The 17,266-nt window shown below is 42.7% G+C and overlaps 1 protein-coding gene across 1 annotated transcript; it reads left to right on the top strand.

Annotated features, from left to right (window-relative positions):
- Positions 1-4,860: 4,860 nt before the first annotated feature.
- Positions 4,861-10,850, top strand: LOC147021840 (anterior gradient protein 3-like). The gene is made up of 8 exons (XM_085892241.1): positions 4,861-5,107; positions 5,289-5,443; positions 5,561-5,624; positions 6,789-6,841; positions 7,542-7,618; positions 7,769-7,835; positions 7,966-8,049; positions 10,571-10,850. Exons 2-8 carry the CDS (start codon positions 5,326-5,328, stop codon positions 10,618-10,620), a joined length of 513 nt encoding a protein of 170 aa, XP_085748367.1. The 5' UTR covers positions 4,861-5,107; positions 5,289-5,325; the 3' UTR covers positions 10,621-10,850.
- Positions 10,851-17,266: the final 6,416 nt, after the last annotated feature.

Genomic DNA, 17,266 nt, shown 5'->3' with positions numbered 1-17,266 from the left:
CACTCTCTCTGCAATTTGTCCCCACCACATTTCTGTAGGGTGCTTAAGGTCCGCCAACAACCTCCTTCTGGTAAAACTACCAAAATCACAATCACTGCTCACATTCTCTCTTTCGTTCCTCTTTTTTTCCCGCCTTTGGAATAAACTCCCTCACTCTATTCAATCCCATTCTTCCCCCCAGGCCTTCAAAACAGCTGTTCACCACCACCTATCATTCCCCATCCAAATCCTTGATCTTTTCTACCCCCGATAATCCACCCAAGCCCACCTCCTTCAAATTCTCTGCTTTCCTTCCTGAAAATCCCTGTAATGTCCATCTTCTATGACCCATGTACCCCGCCCCATCCCTCTCCCTTCCACAGATCTCCTAATGTCTCTGTTCCCCACTGTTTTGTCCTTCCCACTCCCGCCCCTCTTGTCTCATGCCCCCCTTGCTGTGCATTGTGTTTGCTCTCACACGAACCTCCACAAGGTATACAAAAAAAAGAGAATTGTGAAAAAATTAGAAAGAAGTGTGAAAGGAACAAAGAACAAAGATGTCGGGAAGAACCCGGATAAACAGATTCCAGCAGTTACTCCCCAGGCTCAAACGCAGCACCGTATACGCTACCAGAGGTCTGAATAGCATTAAACCACCACTGGTAACTCAGTAATGGAGCATTAAACCACCACGGCTATCTTCATCTTATCATATTAAATTACCAGGTATTCTCGGTCATATCAATAAACCACAACTGGCGTGTCAGTCCAACAGCATTATATCACAACTAGAGGGGCACAACTTAACCAAGGGGCTAATAAGGCCTTGTGCCTTCGTACTTTTTTTGGCCCTGAAATTTTCGAATCTTTTCTTTTTTCAGATCTTGAGCTGAAAAAATATTTTCCTTCTCAGATATTGAGAGAAAGGATGATGAAAGAAACTCTGTTTGGATGTACAGCACATCATCCTTAATTCCAACATGAAATGTTTCCTAAATGTTGAAATGCATTCTGACTGTATGTTATGTTGTATCCATCACTGATGATCAGTAACCACAGTGGAGAATGATCCTTCTCTCTCTCTCTCTCTCTCTCTCTCTCTCTCTGAAAGGTTTTAAAATGTGCTCCAATCCACAATGACTCGAAACATCTCGCGGCTTTGTCCCTCTTGCGTGTTGAGAGTGAAATTGTCAGGTCTTTGAATTAAGACATCATTCATGACTTTGCCACAGCCGATGTGAGAAAGAAAACTTTCGCCTTTCGGTAAAGGATCGTTCGCTTATGAAGCGATGAAACCAGACCGGTTTTTACAAAGTGAAAAGTAATGGAGAAAGGACATACTTTATATCACCGATACCGTCTATGTGATGTGGATGTGCTGATCAGCATTTTAGAGTTTCGGAAATTTCTGTTTGAATAAGTTAGTTTGATGAATTTATGAATTTTTATGCAATATGTAGTATACCGACTTCAGCTTTTAATTCGGGCCTGGATGTATGCAAACGTTTTCGTCACCATTTTGACGAAATGAATTACTTTTGAATGGCTGTAATTTATTCATTTCGGAAATGATAAGAATACATAACATTACCTGCTTTTTCAAACCTTTGAAGCATCGTTGAAATGTTTACTCAGCACAAGTCAGTTTGATCAGCATCGTGTATGATTCGCATTTGATTTATGCAAAAAAGCCAAGGAAAGCGAACACAGCTCTTATTACTCTGTCTTGGTTTAACATAAGAACCGTGTAAAGAAGAAAGCTGGTGCAATGTACTTCATAAAACGATAATGTGGAACATGACAAAGTTTACATGTATTTTAGTGTTAACAATTTGGAATGCAAGATAAGGAGGAGCCTACAGAGGGTAACTTCATGGTTTATCAACTCATAAATCACACTCGACATATCAATGCAACGGCACATGAGCATGTTAAATTTTCTATATCTATCATAACAAGTGTGTGTGTGTGTGTGTGTGTGTGTGTGTGTGTGTGTGTGTGTGTGTGTGTGTGTGTGTGTGTGTGTGTGTGTGTGTGTGTGTGTGTGTGTGTGTGTGTGTGTGTGTGTGTGTGTGTGTGTGTGTGTGTGTGTGTGTGTGTGTGTGTGGGCTTCCATAACTTCAAAACCATAAAACCTAGTGGCCAGAAACATTACGTGCATACTAAGAGAACTCCAACGGAGTGCATGAATGAAAATTGGTTGTTTGAGGGTTATTTTGTTTTTTTTTTATGTGATGAGCACCCCCTAAATTATCTTCAAAAGGAGTGTTTTAATTTATCCAAACAACCAATTTTCACTCATTCACTTCCTTGGAGTTTTCTTAGTATGCAAGCAAAGTTTCAAGCTGCTAGGTTTCATGGTTTTGGAGTTATGGAAGAGACACACTGACACACACACATACACACACATACACACACACATTGCCTTTTATTAGTGTAGAAATACAGTACCTAGAGTAAGTCTTACACCCCCTTTCAAAATTTTCACCTTTTGTTGCCTTATATTCTGGAATTAAATTGCATTAAATCAGACTTTTTTCCCCTTTAGTTACACATCGTAATGCACAACTTTCAAGTGAAAATCAAATTATACACATTTCAGAAAATTAATTAAAAATACAAAACTCGAATATATTTTGGTTGGATAAGTGTCCACCCCCCTCATAATAGCAATTGTGAATGAGCTCAGGTGTAACCGTTCACCTTGAAAATCACACCAAGTTAATTGGCCTCCACCTGTGTTAAATTCCAGTGATTCTGATTATTTCATAATAAAATTAGCTGTTCCTCCAGTTCTCCTCTGCTGGGTAGTGCATTTCACAGCAAAGACTCAACCATGAGCACAAATGAGCTTTCAAAAGACCTGCAGGATAAAGATGTGGAAAGGCACAGATCAGTGGATGGGTGCAAAAATATTTCAAAGGCCTTGAATATCCCTTGGAGCACAGTCAAGACAATCATTAAGAAGTAGAAGCCGTATGATACCACCAAGACCCTGCCTAGATCAGGCCGTCCCTCCAAGCTGGATGACCAAGCCAGGAAGACACTGATCAGAGAGACTACCAAGAGGCTAATGGCAACTTCGAAAGAGCTGCATGCCTTTATTATGGCAAACACTGGTCACTGTGTACCTGTGACAACAATACCCCAAGCACTCCACAAATCTGGCCTGCACGGTAGGGTAGCAGGAAGCCATTACTGAAAAAAGCCCATCTTGAGTCCCATTTGAGGTGTGCAAAAACCTACTCCAGAGATTCTTCAGCCATATGGCAAAAAGTTTTGTGGTCTGATGAAGCCAAAATGGAACTTTTTGGCTTAAATACAAAAGTTACATTTAGTGTTAACCCAGCACAGCACATCACCCAAAGAACACCATCTCTACTGTGAAGCATGGTGGTGGCAGCATCATGTTATGTGGATGTTTGCCATCAGCAGGCACTGGGGCATATGTCGGGATGGAAGGGAAAATGAATGGAGCAAAATATATAGAAAAATCCTGGAGGACATCCTGCTGCCCTCTGAAAGAAAGCTGAAATTGGGATGGAAATTCACCTTTCAGCCTGACAACGACCTAAAGCACGCAGCCAAACCTACACTGGAGTAGTTAAGGTACAAAAAGATAAATGACCTTGAGTAGCACAGTCAGAGCCCCAATCTAAATCCAATCAAAAATCTGTGGCACGACTTGAAGATTGCTGTCCATCAACACTTCCCATGCAACTTGACTGAGCTTGAACCATTTGTACAGAAAAATGGGCAAATATTGCCCAATCAAGGTGTGCCTATCCCAACAAATATTGCCCAATCAAGGTGTGCCTATCCCAACAAATATTGCCCAAATCAAGGTGTGCCTATCCCAAGTTGGTAGAGACCTATCCCAACAGACTCACAGCTCTAATTGCTGTCAAAGGTGCTTCCACCAAGTAATTCCTCAGGGGGGTGGACCCTTATCCAACCAAGATATTCTAGTTTTGTAATCTTAAATAATTTTTTTGAAATTTGTAGAATTTGTTTTTCACTTGGAAGTTGTGGGTTACCATGTGTAACTAAAGGTGGAAAAAGTCTGGTTTAATGTAATTTAATTCCAGGATATAAGGCAACAAAAGGTGAAAAATTTGAAAAGCAGGTATTGAGTTTCTCTTGGCACTGTATGTATGTATATATATATATATATATATATATATATATATATATATATATATATATATATATATATATATATATATATGCACACACATATATGTGTGTGTGTGTACGAATAGATTGTAGTTGACATACAATATCACACATATTTGGTGAATTGAACTTGATCTAAGTATGCTAACCACTGTGGGAAACAAGGAGAAGCTGACATTTCAGGCGACCATTCATTCGATGAAAGAAAGACATTGGCACAAAGGGCCAAAGCAAATTCTTACGTTTCAAATTCCGTTTCATTTTCAGTATATATTTTTTTCCTTCTCACTGTCATTCATGCTATTCATCTCTTTTTGAAAAAAACAAACCATCAAAAGATACATGCATGTACATATATACTATACACATATGTATACATTTGCATTTGATCCTCCTATGTGTGCTTTCAATACCATCAAAGTATGGAGCATGTTCAGGCTTGGAGGAAATGCTTTCAAGTCAAATAAATACGTTGTTGACGTCATCTTTCTGTTTCTGAGATGCCAAAGTTTGAAACCCAATGGCAAAAGTACACATCAGCGTTATGACAAGGCGGAGAACCAAAGGGGTATAACAGGTGTAAAAGGAATGCAGAGAAAAGGTAATCACGTGCACAATCTTATCCAATAGCAAAGTGCCAAATCATCCTTAACTTCATGGACTTTGACTCGAAATGCTGACTGTAACCTTCAAAGGTAATGCATTACTTACATAACAACCACACGAGAACCTTCTCAATTCTCAAGCTTCTCTTTGTGATCTTTAAATTCAACAAATCGAATTGAGAAACTAATATTGCAGGATACTTGAACTAACTCAGGTGCACAGATTGCTACGTCATACTATTGAGGGCGTGAAATCAAGGTGTGGATATGGGGCGGAACCTTGAATAAGAAGACAAGCCGACAGGTGTGCACAAGGGAGAGTTTTTGCCCTCTCAGCACAACAACAGGTAAGTCAATTGCCCCATCCTTTTCTAATGAGCTGCTTCAGTAATCTCAAAATGCTAATTCCATCGTTTTTGCGAATAATGATTGATGGATTCATCATTGATCTCTCAAGAGGAATATAATCAATCAGTTGCTGAGACTCTCGTACGCTTGATGGATACTTTCCGATTTATTGCCCTCTAGGTTCAATTACACTTTTGCAGCCAAAGAAGTTTGAAACATGAAGGTGTTCGTCATTTTCGTGGTTTGTTTAGTCGTCGTTTCTGCTGCCAACACCACAAAAGCCCCGGATAAAAAGACAATGAAACCCAAAAGAGAGCCTGTTACCTTATCAAGGGGTAAAGATTTATTGACTCTAATAATAATTTTTTTAATCTTATTTCCAAACACAGATTTGATGACGTAACAACCTCAAATGAGTCTTTATTAAGATGTTTTACTTCTTTCTGTTTCAGGCTGGGGAGATGAACTTGAGTGGGTGCAAACATACACAGAAGCTCTTACAAAGGCTTCCGAAACGTAAGTTTGCGGATGAAACAAAACATCTACACTCCGTAGTACTTTAGGAAGGTGATCCCTGTGCTATTGTCGTGATGTGAATTTGACAGAAAAAAGGAATGAATAACTCAGATGTCGATGTCTCCTTTTGTTCATGCTCACATTCTGGAATTTATCTTTTGTCGTTTCCATTGTAACTTCTTCGTCCTATTATCTTTCTTATATTACCCCATACTGTGGGATTTTTGTCCATCAATATGTCCCATCAGAATCCCGTGGTAAAGTACCACGATATAAATGAAATTAAAAAGGAAGGCCTTTTATTCTTGCACTGGTTGAAAGAGCTCAAAAATGGCAGGTTATATATTTATTAACGGCAAAGAAAAGAAATTTCCGGAACGATCGAAGCAGCGGTCTGTTGCCTATACACCGCCAGCACACATATTATGAAGCATGAGGATGACAGTTTATAGCTGAGCCAATTAGGTGATGCTCACCTAATTGTCCCAGCTATAAACTGTCAACCTGGTGTTTCACAAGCGGGGTGATTCATCATTGATATGTCGGGGTCAAGCCGGTTGATTCATCATTGATATGTCGGGGTCAAGCGGGATGATTCATCATTGATATGTCGGGGTCAAGTGGGGTGATTCATCATTGATTCATGGACTTGGTCCAAAATCCAATATGGCCGCTATGGTGGCCATTTTGAAAAAATATTTGAATTTTTTTGTGCATTTCTATATGTTTTAAGTGATTTCCAACCCCCCCCCCCAAAAAAAAAAATTGTTAGAGAAAAAAAAAATTTGCAACTTTTTTTTCAACAAAATTTCGATTTTTTTTTTTTTGTATTTCTACATGTTATAAGTGATTTCCAACAAAAAACATGACAAAATTATAATTGCGGCTGATTTTGGAACTTCAGGTGGATATACCCACGTAAAATCAATTTCTGTCTCAAGGAATTGAGTTATGATGAATGAATTGAGTATGTAAAAGTTAAAAGTTAAAGGGAAAGTTGTAAACTATAACTCTGTGAGCACTATTGACGTCAAATTGAATGAATAGGATATCAGGTTCACTTGAGTGACCTCGCAGTATTGGCGGCGGAGGTTTTGCACTCTACCGAGTGCCCCCCCTCTAGTTTACCTGTGCTTTTGTACGTTTGTTTTCTTTGCTTTGCAGACGCAAACCTGTGATGGTAATTCACCATCGTGATGACTGCAAATACAGCCAAAGTAAGGATGACTTCTGAAAGGATATACTGTTGTCCTCCGCATGACCTTCTTGTTATTTCGTATCATGCACTGCCAATGCAAAAATAATATCCCAGTCCAGTGGCTATGCTTGACTAATATTCCTATTATCATTTCCCTTTTAAACGGCAACAATTCATCCAGCAGACATGTAGGTCGGCCACAGGAGGGAGTTTGGCCCAAGTCTTTCACAAACCTGTTGGTCAAGACTGACGTTCTTCCCGAGCTAGTTTAACAAGGTGGCAGGAATTTGGAATTCGGACGAGGTCCTCGTGATAACTCACCTTTTTCTTCATGAAAGATAGCACATTATCTTTAACATTCATCAATTGACGCCGGCAGATGAGACACCCGGCTTAACGTCCATCGGAGGGACGGCGTACTTTCTGATGCAACACTCTGCATTCAAAACACACATCTGACAGTTTATATCTGGTCAGGTGTGTAATTGAACCAAGCCTAGACAAATCAAAGGGAAGTGTTCGAGTTGTGTGCCTTCTTGCCAGGCACTGTGGTTTAAGCTACACAGGAGTATAACAAATGACACAAAATTTGTTTTCTCAGAATTTAGTGAATGGCAAACAATCAATAGTTATAAACATCATGAAGGGTTGATGTACACTGTGCCAATCACTTGGGTTTTGAACGTTTCATGTTTATTCATTATTGTATATGTTTACAGAACTGAAGGAAGCTTTCTCCCAGCATCAGGAGATACAGAAATTGGCTGATGAACATTTTGTGATGCTTAACGTGGTGGTAAGGATTCCAAACTTAGGGTTTCAAATGTAACAACCACTTTCTTCATTACAATGCGGTTTGTGATGGGTTTTTTTTTTACCTCCTCCCATAAATTATTTACTTGTTCATTCATTTCTTGATGTTTTATTGGTTTATTTATTTATTCAGAGTGAAATCGCAGACAAAAACATGAAACCGGATGACATGTTGTATGTTCCCAGGATTCTATTTGTCGGTGAGTAAATGTACTGTTGTCATGAGCTTTCATTTGTTTTTAGTCTTATTCATGTCGTAGAACAAACATTAGGTATGAAACATGTGAAACATGGCGCATTAAACGAATGATGATGAATGACCCTTTGCAGATCCATCGCTGACCGTGCGTGGTGATATCACAGGTCCCTACAGTAATCGTCAATATGCCTACGAACCTACTGACCTGCAAGTCTGTAAGTATTCACTTGAAATATATGTGTGTACCATATATATATTTATATATATATATATATATACATATATATATATATATATATATATATATATATATATATATATATATATATATATATATATATCCGTACATAACAGCTTCATTGACATGCGCAATGAGAGAGATTGAGAGGAAGCATATATTTGTTTGCCTTATCAAGACTTGAACGATATGGTGCTTGTTTGGTGTTATTGGGGTGAATAGTCCAACTGCAGTGCAGCTTTTTATTCATACCAAAAGTTTCTGGTAATAACGTGTTGAAAATGGAGCACATGGACAGGTTCGGTCAGGTCAGGGTATGAGAGATTGCAGAAGAGCAGCGCGTCGCTACTTCCACTTTCTGCCGGAACTCCAGAGGCCTCCGTCTGGCCTCCCCCCAGGCAGATGCCAGGCCCATCTCCAAATTCTTGAGGTGCTGATCAACCTGCTGCAACCACGAGGCACGTTGTCGACCCTTTGGCCTTCTCCACTCCTGAGGCTCCCTCGCTGAGAGAATCTGGTGAGCAGGATCAGCGTGCGGAAAACGAGCCACATGTCCATACAGCCGCAGCTGACGCTCACGGACTATGCAGGTAACAAATCTCATTTGAGTCTCTCTCAGCAACCGCTCATTGGACACAAAGTCCGACCAGCAATAGCCAAGAATTCTCCAAAGAGACCTGGTACCAAAGGAATTAAGTCTCCATCTCAGATCCCTGGTCAAAGTCCAAGTCTCACATCCATAGAGCAAGACTGGAAGCACCAAGGACCTGAAGACTCAGTCTTTCATCCTCCTGCACAGGCACTGAGAGTGCCACATCCCATGATCCAGTGAATCCATCACTCCCCAGCCTGACCTAGACGTCTTTTAACCTCTGGCTCACAGCCAGTGGAGACACAAATATCACTGCCAAGGTAAGTGAATCTCTCCACGACCTCAACATCCTCACTACAAATAGGTACAGACAAGATAGCAGCATCCAAGATGTCATTGAAAGCCTGGATCATAGTTTTGATACAGGAAACCTGTAATCCTAGTGGCTCTGACTCCTCATTCAGCACCTCGAGGGGCCCCAAAGGGATATCTAGAGTCTCCGCAAAGATTGCCGCATTGTCTATGAAATCAAGGTCGAGATCTTAACATTCCCAAACGAAGGACCGCAGCTTGATCTCTTTGACATCCTCCCCAGAATCCAGTCCATACAAGCACTGAGAAGAGTAGGGCCAGTACACACCCCTGACGAACTCCAGTAACAACTGGAAATAAGTCAGAGGTGGAATCACCACATCTCACAGCACTTTCAGTTCCAGAGCATAGTTCAGACATCAGATTGATCAGTATTGGTGGCACTCCACGAAGACCAAGAATCCTCCAGAGGGCAGCCAGATTCACTGAATCAAATGCTTTACAGAGATCAACATTGGCTGCAAGCAGCCCCTGCCGAAACTCTTGTCTGTGCTCGGTGAGGACCCGAAGAGCAAGAATACGGTCAATCATTGACCTCTTTTGTGTAAAGCCTGACTGCTCTGGGTGCTGGTGCTCAAGCAGATGGTGGTGAACCCTATCAATAATTATCCGAGCGAAGACCTTGCTCGGCACTGAGAGCAGCATCACTCCTCGGCAGTTGTTGCAGTCCTGGCGATCACCCTTCCCTTTCCAGAGAGGGACAACATACCCTCTCATCCTTGAGCTTGCCAACTTCCAGCCTTGGCTGGGATGATACCATTCTGGATTTAAGCTGCAACTTCAGAGTTGCTACAACAAGCCTGTGGTCGGTATTGAGGAAATGAGCACTCCGGTAGACCTGCAGTTCTGGATCATCCTCCAGCGACCATCATCGAGCACATGGTCAATCTCCTTCGCCACATCACCAGCATTAGAATACCAAGTCCAGCCATGAGTCTGTGGGTGCTGAAACCATGAACCGGCCACCATCAGTCAATGATTTCTTGCAAATTCAATGAACTTGGTGCTTATCTGGTTCACAGTTCCAGGCCCATGGGGACCAACACGTCTCATACCCATCCCTATCAGTGCCTGTCGATGCTTTGAAATCCCCCAAGACTAGAAGTGTATCTCGCCTGGGGCACAAATGAACCAGACTCAAGCACAGCATAGAATGCGTCCTTCACGGTGAGATCACTTGCCTCAGTCGGAGCATATACAGAGACCAGGGAAACAACACCCAAGGAGTGACGAATTCTTCTTCTCGTAATTCGCTCGTTGACCGCTATTACCTCAATTATCATTGGAGTCAGCTTATTGGACACACACACACACACACACACACACACACACACACACACACACACACACACACACACACACACACACACACACACATCTAGTTGGTAAGACAATTTTTACATACTGTAGGAAACATGATAGCCTTGCATAAATCATAGCATTTCAGAGCAACACCGTTGTACTGCTACATTATACTGCTATTCACGGAAGACAAGAAGTGAACGAAGGTTTTGTTTCTGTTTGTTACCTCCAGTGAAAGAAAACATGCAAAAGGCTCTGAAATTGCTCAAAACGGAGCTATGAGCACATGCAGACGACTCTGGATGTGACAGAACGATCACAGCTTGAATTCTTAAATGCTCTCAGCATTTCATTCCTGATGTGATCTGGTGTGCCAAGATTCAAGGGGGGCTTTTGGGAAATGTATCTTGTTTGCTTTCTTTTGCACAAAAGGTTGTCCTTTGTTTTTTTTCTAAATGTACAAATCCACATAAATGAACGTTATTACATACATAATAAATGTATCAACCATATATCATGCTTCTGCTTTTGTTCTTTGGATGCAAGTGGGTTCAGTTATGTTCCACCACATAATTTCAAAGAGGTTTCTGGAAATATAACTGCAAGTATTAAACCAAAACCGAAAGATTCCAAGTGCAGTATATCACTGCAGACAATAATAATTACAGCAACATGTGCATCTCTATGGTTACTTGGCTTATCTTTATGACATTTACAGTTGGAGACTTTGAACCCTGGAGTGAAGCTGATATTTATCTAAAAACCGACGGAGATTTAAGATTTTCTTCTTCACTATCATCATCATCAAGCCTGGTGTTGGCTTAGTGGTTAGGATGGTGGCTTGGGATCCCAGGGTCCTGAGTTCAAGTCCCGTTGGCTGCTGAATTAACACCAGGGGGTTGACTCAACCTGTCATCCTTCCGAGGTCGGCGAAATGAGTACCAGTGTACTGGTCCCGGTGTATGCCCCGGTTAGAATAGGTGTACCATATCCCTGTGTGTCGTAAGAGGCGACCAGGGTTGGCGTCAGGAAGGGCATCCGGCCATAAAACATTTCCTCAAGAAAAAGCCAAACCCCTGCACAGCAGGGAAAAATGGCTGTAAAAACGATACAACAACTATCATCATCATCATCAAGCATGTATCATGTCCTACGTTGAGCCTTGGTGCTGCTGACGCAGTTACTAGGTCACAATCCTGGACAGGTTGCCACTCCGACTCAGCAAGGTAGGGCAGGAATTAGGAATTTGCTCAAGGTGCTGGCAATAGCTCACCTACTCTTCACGAAGCACACCATGAGATCTTTGCCATCCACCAACTAATTCTGGCAGACGGATCTCCCAGTTTGGCGTCCATCCGAGGGACGGCACACAAATTGATGCCTCCCCCTGCCCGTGAAACACCAGGGTGACAGTTTATAGCTGGCTTGAGATTCAAACCCAGGCTCGACCGCTCAAACGACAGGGAGAAAAAGTTTTCTTGTAGTGGTTTCAAGTCATTTTAAACTCCTATACAGTTGATGAAAGCACGACCAAAACGAAATAAGAATGGGCAGTTTTGATAACCTATGTTGATATAACAAAGCCGTGGTGGTATCGAGGTTCGAGTTTCCATTCTGAGTCTGGGAGGTTGGTGGTTCAAACCCCATCTGAGTCACACCGAAGATTAAAAATGGTACGTGCCACTTCCTTCCTTGATGCTTAAAATTTAAAAGGGATATACCATGGACAAACAATGCTGGGAAGACAACGGCAAACTACCCAGTACAACCCTTGCCAACAAACTGCTTCGGCAGCACCAACACCGTAAAGGTTATAGTGCATCACCAGGCTGGTGAAGAGGTTTGTTGAAGATGACTAACTGAATGGAAGCAAGGTACTGCACTGCTTATCAACTTTCTATATCTTGGAGGGAAGGTTACAAAAATTTTATTTGATGATTCAATAAGAGAATAAACATCACATGTCACCAGCGGATGTCGATTGCCCACAATGTAAGTATTTTTTATTGAAGTAATTCAACCTCGACATGCTTTTGCTTTAAAATAGGCATTTCCTCCAGTTATTCGGCATGCGTTCAGCGTGTCACGAAACCGATAATTATCGTCCAAATTTGTCAGGAATGAAGGTCACCCTTTTCGATTCCAATGTGCGAACCACGAAGGTGTTTGTTTGTGTGCCCTTGCGGCATAAAACAAGCAGCGTGGGAACTTATTACAACCCAACCGCATACAGTTAGTTGAATGGGAAGTGTAGAGCCCAAAAAAAAACAAGAACACTAAAACAGCAAGGTTCCCAAACCAGAACACTTGGTAAACTGGATTGGTAACTTTGGAACACGGATTGGTTTTGAAGGTTATTTTTATTGACTCGAGGTTCGAAGACTCCCACCCACTTGGGAACAAGCTGTGAAGGCAGTGGGTTTGCTCTGTCTGCAGTGTTGGGTCGACTCAAGACCAGATGATGAGTACACGTTGGAGTGGTACCGTGTAAACATGAAGACCTCTGATCACCTCGAGTCATGAAGCCAGAAACAGCGCTGTCCAGGAATGGTGTTGAGGTGAAATTAGGTATACTCGTGTGAGCATCAGGGGCGCAACCAGGATTTTATTTTGGGGTGGGCGGTGAGGGACTAATGTTACCGGCAAACTGAGCAAGTAGCAGAGGTCCACAAAATATAAAAGTACAACATCAAGGTGATGGGGTGGGAGTGCAAGAGTGTCAATCTATCTCTACTGAGATGCGCCCACTGCAATTCACTGCCAGTAGTGCTACTGTTAATCCAGTCAGACTATTTTCTCTCATACTTGAGCGAGTGAGGGGGCTCGAGCCCTCTGAGCCCCCTTCTCCTCCTGTTGGTACCTATGGTGAGCATGACAGCCCATGGTGATATTCTGTGGCGTTGAAAACTCATAAGTAAATCAAAATGAAGTCATAATCATCACCATCATCATGATGGACCATTCCGTATGCACAGTGTTGATGCTACCGAAGCAGCTACAATCCTGGTCAGGTCATCACCCTGACTCAGGACGTCAAGGCGTGAATTTGGAATTTGTTCAGGGTGCTGGCAATAGGTCGCCTCCTCTTCACAAAGGACATCGTGGCACCTTTAACGTTCAACAACCAATGCTGGCAGAAGACGCCGGCACAGATATTGATGATTCACCCTGATTGTGAAACGTCAGGATGACAGTTTATAGCGGGGTAAGGATTCAAACTCAGGCTGTACAGATTAGAGGTGAGCGTGCGTACCGCGAGGCAACTTGTGCCAAAACAAACAGATATCCAAAAATATTTCGACACTTCACCTCGCTGTAGCCCACCTGTAGTTGCAGAACGTTTACATGCGAGTCAGTTGAGAATGCGGCTTTTAAGTTCCGAGGGGAGTTTTTCCTTTTGTCGACGTTGTACAACTACAGGTGGGCAATTTTTTGTGCAGCCATCCCTTAGCCAGTTTGTTGCATAGTCCCCCAGTCGAACAGTCCATGGAGCAAATGCTTCCTCACTGCCTTTGCGTGCTTGGTCCACGGCAGCGTTCATCGAGCACTGAACGTGCAGGTGGAGGACATCTTCGATCTCGAGGCAGACATGGCAGACGTTTATAAAACTGTGGCTGCCATGCATTTTCTTGCCCAATCAACTGAATACCAATTTTGATCAGATCATTGACGTCAATATTGGATATGCAGTCTTACATCTCATACGCTGAAGCATTTACATCAGACATCTTGACATAGTTGAAACTCCACCGTTGTTGTCTTCTTGAACAACCTTCCAATTTTATCGCCCAATCATAGCGAAAATCACCGCTTTCCCAAAATACTGTCTCATTGAAGTCTTTGATCGATTTTCATGTTGTGACGAGGTTTCTATCAGCCTTCGAGTGGTTTCTCTTGATGCTGCGTGAAAAATTATATCTGTCATCTCGTTGTATTTGATTGGTGACAAAAACGATTCAAAGAAATTCTACATCAGCAAATGACAAACGCTGTTCCGTTTACAAACACGAGCTAAAGGGCCCGGCGACGATGGGCACTCAAGCACTGGTCTTCTCAAACAAATCATCCAACCATGTTCTGTGATGCTTGCATTATTTAATTGGTTCAAATTAAATTGTTTTATTTGCACAAATATCTTTACAATCCATCTGGAATTCCAGCAATGTGTGTGCGTGTGTGTGTGTGTGTGTGTGTGTGTGTGTGTGTGTGTGTGTGTGTGTGTGTGTGTGTGTGTGTGTGTGTGTGTGTGTGTGTGTGTGTGACCGCTGTTTCTCGACAACCACTGGTCCGATCTAATTGAAACTTGCCAGGTATATTGCTGGGGACCTGAGTACGTGCCTTTTCAAGGTTTGATATTAATCGGACAAGTGCTTCTCAAGTTATGCCCATTTATTTACCAACCAATGACAGGACCGCTGCTGCGTGGGCGTGGCCAATGGAGAAGAGAACCTCAGCCGCGTTCCCCATTACGGGTTACAACGTACGGACTTCCAGATAGTGATGACTTACTCTATTCTAATAATTTCTCGATTTCCTCTGCGCATTTATTGATAAACACAATGCCCCAATCCAGTCGTCGTTTCCGACAGCGAAGGAACGGCCTGTGTAGTTGTTTGAAAGTTTTTTTTTGTTCGTTTTTTTATTTTTTTTTTGCACATACATTTTTTTTCTTTTGTCTTCTCTTCTCTTTGTGTTTTCCTTGTGACGACATTGCAAAAAGGCAAAATATGTTGGCGCTAATTGAATAATTGGCCATTAAAACTAAATTGCGAATAATCGTATCTGCGATATGCGAACTTCTGGACAGTGAGGACTTAACTTCTGGACCGGAATCGTGACGACTTTTTCTATTCTTTCTCGTTTTTTCTTGATTTCTCGATTTACTGTATTCTTTCTTTCTCGATTTCTGTACTTTCTCGATTGTCCTAGACACAATGCCGCAATCCAGTCGTTTATGACAGTGAAGGAACGGCCTGTGTGGTTGTTTGAAAGTTTTTTTTTTGGTTTGCATGTACGGGTACGCGAGAGCGAAGGAATGGCCTGTGTATTTGTTTCTGGCAAGCCGTTTCAAAGTTGTTGTTTTTTTGCACGTACGGGCATGTACTCGTAATATTGAATTCTGGATTGTTTTCCCATCCACTTCTGGCAAAGCACACAAACACCACCAGTGGACACTATTTTGGCTACATACATACATACATACATACATACATACATACATACATACATACATATGTGATAGCTCCATTATAGGAAGATTATTGGGGCTGACAAGATGGCCTCGACACAAGAGGTGTGCACACCTGACTCGAAGCTGTCTGCCCTGGGTTTGAATCCCAACCCAGATATAAAGTGTCATCCCAGTGCTTCCAGACAGGGTGACTCATGATTCATCAATGTGCGTGCTGTTCCTTGGATGGACGTTCAACGGGAATCCCGTCTGCCAGCATTCATTGGTGGACGTTAAAGATCTCATGGTGACCTCTGTGAAGAGTTGGCGACCTCTCGTCGGCATCATGGCGAAATTCCAGCCCGAACCAGCAGAGAACATTGCATCAGAGGCACAGCCGCACACTCAGCCTTGTGCTGCATACGAATTAAGAGGCAGAAGAAGAAGAAGTAGTAAGGATATTGACCTGTGAAATGTAAGATGTTTCTTATTGTTTGACTAATGTGATCTAACTCAGAGCAACACAATGTACCAATGAGAACCGTGCACAGTACATGCACCTACGTGCACGACGATGAGGTCAATGCACGAGATCTACCTAAAGTCTGTATTGTAGAGTAGGGAGGGCATGGCGAATGAAGTCCAAGTTCATAATTTACTCATTTACAACATGTTATTCGGAGTTCAAAACATTCAGGAGTTGCATATTAACCCTTTGAACTCGAGCGGCCATTTTAACCGCTGCGATTCGAACCTCCATATCCCTGAGCAGCCGGATTTTTCTCCATGGAACCCAGGGTGGGAGAGGTGAAAGACCAAAGAGCTCAGGGTGGGAGAGCTGAATGTCCAAAAAGCTCAGGGTGGGAGAGCTGAATGTCCAAAGAGCTCAGGGTGGGAGAGCTGAATGTCCAAAAAGCTCAGGGTGGGAGAGCTGAATGTCCAAAGGGCTCAGGGTGGGAGAGCTGAAAGTCCAAAGAGCTCAGGGTGGGAGAGCTGAAAGACCAAAGAGCTCAGGGTGGGAGAGCTGAAAGACCAAAGAGCTCAGGGTGGGAGAGGTGAAAGACCAAAGAGCTCAGGGTGGGAGAGCTGAATGTCCAAAAAGCTCAGGGTGGGAGAGCTGAATGTCCAAAGAGCTCAGGGTGGGAGAGCTGAAAGTCCAAAGAGCTCAGGGTGGGAGAGCTGAAAGACCAAAGGGCTCAGGGTGGGAGAGCTGAATGTCCAAAGAGCTCAGGGTGGGAGAGCTGAAAGTCCAAAGAGCTCAGGGTGGGAGAGCTGAAAGTCCAAAGAGCTCAGGGTGGGAGAGCTGAAAGACCAAAGAGCTCAGGGTGGGAGAGCCGAAAGTTCAAGGATCTCAGGGTTCAAAGGGTTAAAACAAACAAAAAAACAAAAGTTAAATTCATCAGGAAAACATGATTATTCTGATTTAATTTTGCATCCAACAGCGTCTTAGAATGTACAACTTGAAGGTTAGAATTACAAGATTTTCCAACCATGGGAGGGGGTCGACGAGCCCCTACCAGATCCACCTCCTCCCAGTGTCACCCCCTCAGTGGCATGGCTCCCTCACACCACAGATCCTTTCCATCCCACGACGTTTTCTTCTCTCAACGTTAGCAGCCAGGTGTTGACGTCCATGCCCTCAGTGCCACACACCTGCAGCGAGGCTCCTGACACGACGTCGCCATCTAGCGACATGCAATCTGTGCAACAAAGAACAATGAAATGCCTCCACTTCAGACAAAAAAAAGATCATTCACA

This window comes from Eptatretus burgeri, chromosome 8 (assembly GCF_056783735.1).
Source record: "Eptatretus burgeri isolate ZD-2024b chromosome 8, Ebu_testis_v1, whole genome shotgun sequence".
Lineage (NCBI taxonomy): Eukaryota > Metazoa > Chordata > Myxini > Myxiniformes > Myxinidae > Eptatretus > Eptatretus burgeri.
The sequence above is the reverse complement of the archived record's forward strand: the minus strand, read 5'-3'. Positions and strand labels throughout refer to the sequence as shown.

What these genes read in the sequence shown, in the direction of transcription:
- LOC147021840 (XM_085892241.1), top strand. Translation starts at nt 5,326, where the DNA reads ATGAAGGTGTTCGTCATTTTCGTGGTTTGTTTAGTCGTCGTTTCTGCT. An exon ending in TTGTGATGCTTAACGTGGTG is followed by an intron (nt 7,619 to 7,768) that starts GTAAGGATTCCA and finishes TTATTTATTCAG; the next exon opens with AGTGAAATCGCAGACAAAAA. An exon ending in ACCTACTGACCTGCAAGTCT is followed by an intron (nt 8,050 to 10,570) that starts GTAAGTATTCAC and finishes TGTTACCTCCAG; the next exon opens with TGAAAGAAAACATGCAAAAG.